The sequence below is a fragment of the Lactuca saligna genome, chromosome 2, assembly GCF_052625555.1.
Source record: "Lactuca saligna cultivar CGN05327 chromosome 2, ASM5262555v1, whole genome shotgun sequence".
Classification (NCBI taxonomy): domain Eukaryota; kingdom Viridiplantae; phylum Streptophyta; class Magnoliopsida; order Asterales; family Asteraceae; genus Lactuca; species Lactuca saligna.
The window spans coordinates 178,265,782-178,272,209 of NC_136418.1; the positions used below are offsets into that span (position 1 = coordinate 178,265,782).

Sequence of the window (6,428 nt, forward strand, 5' to 3'; positions counted from 1 at the left end):
AAGGACAATCTAAGGCTTACCAAAGATTGGTTGCTTGTGTACAATTGGAAGTATAGTAATGGATGCACCATATTGAAATAATTCTGAATATATAGGATTTTGTTAAGAATGGATTATCATATGGAAATTATGGAAATGTTTCTATAATGGGAGTTAGATATTAAGAATTTATGTGTAAGTTAGAAACTTTTATGCAAGAAGGATGTTCAAGGAACGTATCTTGAATGTGAGACTTCATTTCCGCGGAATTGTCGTGTAACAATGGAATACTTTGTAATATCATTGGTAGAGTACCTGTGAATTTGGTGCCTCGACATTACAAAATGATCATTGCATGTAATTTTAGACTCTGATAGATTCTGGTAGTGGCAAGAATTTGGTATTCTTACACTTGTGATAAGAATTTGAATTGTGAAATGAGCATCATTGGAAATATGTTCAACTGATCTATTTCACAAAGGAAGTACCATAGATAAACATAGTGTGCATGCTTAGAGCATGGGATGACTATTGTTTTAATTCAAGTATTGAGTTGATTATTCAAAACAATAAACAATGACTAATGTCTAATTAATATGGTGATTAAATAATAAGTGTTTTATTTATATTCAAAAGTTTTGAGACCATATTGGATTAGATTATTCTTGTGTTACACATCCCATGTTTTACTTCCCGAATAACTAGGTTATTCAAACATCCACAGTCGTTCATCCTTTGGAAGTAACTAGTGAATTAAGACTGTCATGAATTCATCTGTAGATTGCCTAAGTACTTAAACATAGCATAAGTTTACTACAATGTTCATGAGTACTCCTGAAATAGGATTTGAGTATTGGATTAAACTCACGCTCATTTGAATCACTTCATGGATTTTATCATGAGTGATTATGAGACGATAATATCTTATATTCTTGAAACGGAGACATATAGTTGTTGTTTACGAGTCGGGTACACATTGATAATACGTAAACGCATCAGTAACTTTATGTAATAAAACGTATTGTTGTGTGTGATTGATGAGTAAATAGTACAAGCATATGAGTCGAAGTTTATCCATTCCTTTTACCCTAAATGGGATAAAATCGATATATGTGGGCCCCTAGATGATTTTGTGATGACATCCTAAGCGCTTGACCAAGCTTGGTCTAAGTTGATGTGTTCAATTGTAGTATGAGTCAGTCGTTGTAAATCGGAAGTCGGGAAATGAAAATTTGGACAAAGAGAATGATTATAATCCATGTATCATGTCTATATGGTGTCTTGTAGAACAGAAGAATATTTGATCCCTTATCTAAAGGACGCATTGCTGATAAGATCAGAGTTCGACAACGGCTTTTGAAAGATACGATTTCTAATATGATTCTGAAGTCATACTTACAATAATAATTATTAGACTTATCCAAGTGGGAGACTGTTGGATTAGGTGTCTAAGCCCATAACTATATTTGGTATGTACTTGATTTGATTATGAGCATGGTCCTTTTTGGTTGCCTTCACTCATGCAACTTGATAGGATGACTAATGGAGAGGGAGTTGAATTTATTATTTGGAATAATAAATTAGTGGTTAAAATGATTTTATTAATATATTACAAGTTTAATATATTATTTAGAAATCATATTATTAATTGGTAATTAATCAAAAATTATTCTAGAATTAACTTTAGGATTAAAGAAACTAATTAATAAAGCGAGGGGCTGTTTTGCAAATCATTGATAGTTGTGAAACTGGGCTCTGGACCTTTTAGATAGTAGTGGATGAAATTCTATAGGGATGCGCTATAGATTTTGTCCAAGGGCTTCTAATGGGGTGTCCATGAGTTGCTTTGGCCCTAAGCAAGGAAATTAGGGTTTCCACTTGAAAACCCTAATACCACAAGTATATAAGGAAGTCACTCCTTGGGATTTTAGGACAATCCTTGTATGTGAAAGAACCTTGGCCGAATTATTTTCTCTCTTTCTCATCCTCATTGTGTTGAGTGTTTGTGACTCCATTAGAGGTGCAACACTTGGGGCATTAAGCTTTCAAGAGTCAAGGATCTTCAAGGATTGTTCTTGTTATTACAACATAACAAGTGAGGAAATCATCAAACCCTAATATATATGTGAATTTCGAAATTGTATATACTAGATCTAGTGTTTTGATTTGGATAGTTAATTTGCATGTATAACTTGAGAAAAACCTAGATCCAAAGAATTAGGGTTGCATGTGCACCATAAGAATGTTGTAATGCTCAAAACCCATCAGTTTATGCTCTCTTGAAGTTCATATTAGTTATAAACTTCAAGCTTAAGATTTAAGAGTTTTGGACTAGCATTTACATCAAGTTGAGTCATTGTTGGTGTCTCTTAAGGACTTCATTATTCATCAACTTCCAAACCTCCCAAAAGGACCCAAAGAACTATATAGGTTGTTATTTCTTCATCTCTTCTTTGATTGGTGTTTTAATATTTCCATAACTTGCAAGATGATCCTTGGTGGGTTGTAACTAGCTTATTAACTTCGAAATTTAAAGACTTCCATTTGCCATATTTTTGAGTTTTATGAAACTAATTTTGAATAAAAACTCAACAGTATTTTCATTGGTTACCCATAGAAATCTTTTGGATACTTGTTCTACAAACCTAGTGAGAACGTGGTCTTTGTAGCTCGAAAGGGAGTCTTTGTGAGAGAGAACTCATATTCAATGATGACAGTGGGTGTGCAATTGACCTTGAAGAGATTCAAGAGTCAACCTGTGAAGGAACCTTAGAAGACACTAGCTCTCAACTAGAGGATGAGGTTCTTGTTGATCCCATTGAAAATTCGTTACCTATTTGCCAATCCAGTAAGATTAGCATGCCAGCTACATTCTATGGTTTCCATATAAAGTTAGATGGTAATATGTTTATCAGTGATGTTACACTAGAAAATTTGGATGAGCCAGCTAACTACAAGGAAGCAATGGCGATCCCTAAGGCTGCCAAATGGAAAGAGGCAATGAACATCGAGATTCAGTCTATGTACGAAAACCAAGTTTGGAATTTGGTCGATCATGAACCTGGTCGAAAGACAATAGGTTGCAAATGGATCTTCAGGAAGAAGACCGACATGGTGGGAAGGTACACACGATCAAAGCACGACTGGTTGCGAAGGGCCTTACTCAAAACTTCGGGTTGACTATGATGAGACCTTTTCACCAGTGGCTAAGATAAAGTTTATCAGGATAATGTTTACCATAACTGCTTTTCATGATTATGAAATATGGTAGATGGATGTCCAAACTGCTTTCCTCAATGAGAAGTTGGCTTAGGATATTTATATGAGTAAGCCAAAGGGTTTTGTACATGCAAAATTTTCTAATAGAGTATATAAGCTTGAGAATTTCATTTATGGATTGAACCAAGCGTTTTGCAACTGGAATCTTTGCTTCCATGAGAAAGTCAAAGAATTTGGTTTCTCTAGGAGTGAGTAAGAGTCTTGTGTGTATGTCAAAGCTAGTGAGTGTATAATAAATTTCCTACTATTGTATGTGATGACATACTCCTTATGGGAAATGACATTCCATCCTTGCAAGAAGTGAAATATTGGTTTGGGAAGTGGTTCGCCATGAAGGATCTAGGGGCATACCAAAATTTTATATTTTTTGGCCTAATATGTATAAAATTAAAGTATAGAGGCTAATTCTAACAAAAAATTAGTAAACATGGTAAATCTTCTTGGAACCTCTCTTTCAATTCAGGGATGTTATATTGATACATTGCTTCTCTCTTCTTCAGGCTCATATTGCATGGCGCGTCGTCATAGTATCTAGCGGAAATTTAGATAGTGAAACATGCTAAAAATAACTGTGATAGTAATAATTATTATTTTCATTAAGAGATAAGTGACTGACTACATGTAGGTCTACCTTTCACACATTGACGACCCTCATATTCATGTCCTGGTCGTGTAATAAGTTGTGGTTACGTAATGTTTTCCACTAAAGTCGATATATTAGTTGGTTTATGAGACCAAATCCTTATTCTAATAAATAAATAGTTTTAATCTTTTTTTGTCAAGTGTCACTGTAATACAACTCCTCATTAATATTATGTCATGTGTCATGTAGAGATATATTATACAATTTATTTCAAAATTCAAATTTACATTTTCTAATTATATGTTAAATTTGAAGTTATAATATCTTAAAATTTTTGATATATCTCTTAATTAATAATTTATTTAAAATTAATTATTTAAAATAATTGATTAAAATTATAAATTTTTATTATAAGGCTTTATGTTGAATCATTGAACTAATGATTATACTTCTAAAAGCACACAAGCATCTTAAGTACGAAAATGGACAACCCCCCATGTCACGATGCTTTGTAAATTTCAAGATGAAAGGATGGAGCTGTGAAACTCTTTGTCAATTTGAGATGAAGGTATGAAGATCATCACATATTAATTGTATATCTAAAGCACACGAGCATCTTAATCGCAAAAAAGGACAAACCTGAATGTTACGATGCTTTGTTAATTTTGAGATGAAGGAATGGAGCTGTGAGATTCTTAAATGCAATCTGCCATGCTCGATTTTGAGCCGAATTAATGAATCTTTGAGGCTTTGTGTTAAATTATGAACTAATGAATTATTGAATTGATATGTGAAATCAGTTTAATAGGGTTAGAAAAAAAAAAATTAAAGTTTACATTTTTAGCCAAATTAAATAGAAAGAATGAGATCGAATCGATATACGATCGTAAGATCCTACGTGTGAACTTATAATCCTAGGTTCGATCTTGCTCTAAAACCGTTATGTTTACAACCGAGACCATTTTTTAATCGTAGGCTTGTAAAATCTTATGATTAACACAACACTCAATACAATTATATTGTTATGTAAATAGTTAAAATTATATATTTAAAACTACATACATCTTCACAAAATATCTTTACATAGCAATAATTAGGAAAAAAACAGTTCTATCAACATACTTAGGTTTACATTTCTCTTGTTTTTGATAAATTGTATATTTTTGATAAGACAATAACCAATATATTACATATGTTATGGGGAAAACATAGCCTGAAGTTACCCTTTTGCCCTTGAGGGATGCCTAATCTTCAAAGATTTGCAGCTTTGTGCATGTCTATCTCTATCAAGATTACACAAAAAACCAAGCAAAAAACATTTGAATTAAAGAAATGGATCAAATCCTCAAAACTCTCCCATCCCGTTTCCTAAATTCAAAGCAACATCAAAATATTATTATAATTAATAACAAACACTACCCAACAAAAACCTTATTTTCCTCCACTTACTTTCTTTTTCCTAATTAAAAAAGTCTATAATTGTACTATATAATGCACCAACACGTACGCTGCATCTTTTCAGTTCAGAAACTGATCAAAAACAAAAAAGACCCGCCCATCTTCAGAAATCTAAATATGGATGAGGGAATGTCAGGTTTTGGTCTGAAAGCTAGCCGCAGTGCGGGCGGAGGTGCCAAGTGTGGTCGGTGGAATCCAACCAACGAACAAGTCAAAGTATTGACGGACTTGTTCAGGTCCGGTTTACGAACCCCAAGTACTGACCAGATTCAAAAGATCTCATCCCAGTTGAGTTTTTATGGCAAGATCGAGAGCAAGAATGTTTTTTACTGGTTTCAGAACCATAAAGCTAGGGAACGACAAAAACGTCGTCGGGTTTATGTTGAATATGATCAAAACGACCATAATGTTGCAAAACAACGTAAGTTTAGATCCGGTTTACATTTTCTTCATCTTTTTTTATCATATTTATTAGTTGCTGGATGATTTATAATTTCTTCTACTTTTCTTGTGTGAACAGATTTTGCTGAAGTAACAGACACGGAAAGGGTGATAGAGACATTGCAGCTTTTTCCAGTGAATTCGAGGGCGTTCACAAACGATGAATGCAAAGAAAACACATCGCCATATCCGACCATGTATACATGTGGAACGGAAATGGAAAATCATTATCCTCATCGACACCCTTCTCTAGATTTACGTCTAAGTTTCATGTAAAAAAAAAAAAGAACGATTGAACTTCACCGTTGATCGAGTCCACCTTGGAAATCGTTGAGCAAACAGCTTTTGTGATATCGAGTTCAGCTCAAATGATATTGTATTTGTTTTAAACTTGTCATATCTTAACTTCGGATCTTTGTTAGAACAGATGATCACTAGCTAGCTAGTAGATGAAATGAATAGTGTAACATTTTAATCATATTGGTATGTATGTGGGCCTTTAAAGTGTTTTTGACTACTAATTGACTTTGTTTATGAAGATTTAACTTTGCAAAGTATTATATGTTCTTGGAAAAATGCATCAAAATGATTAAAAGTCGTACGTTGGACGATACTAGTCTAACTCTGAGTAACTTTAGGTTATGAGAATATGTGATACGATCCAAACAATATAAACCAGTCAAAGTTT

The 6,428-nt window shown here is 33.4% G+C and overlaps 1 protein-coding gene across 1 annotated transcript; it reads left to right on the forward strand.

Annotated features, from left to right (window-relative positions):
- The first annotated feature begins 5,332 nt into the window (after positions 1 to 5,332).
- LOC145029386 (WUSCHEL-related homeobox 5-like) lies at positions 5,333 to 6,278 on the forward strand. Its single transcript, XM_078977938.1, has 2 exons — positions 5,333 to 5,720; positions 5,820 to 6,278. The coding sequence occupies exons 1-2, from the start codon at positions 5,333 to 5,335 to the stop codon at positions 6,014 to 6,016; spliced, it is 585 nt and encodes a 194-aa protein (XP_078834064.1). The 3' UTR covers positions 6,017 to 6,278.
- The last annotated feature ends 150 nt before the right edge of the window (positions 6,279 to 6,428 follow it).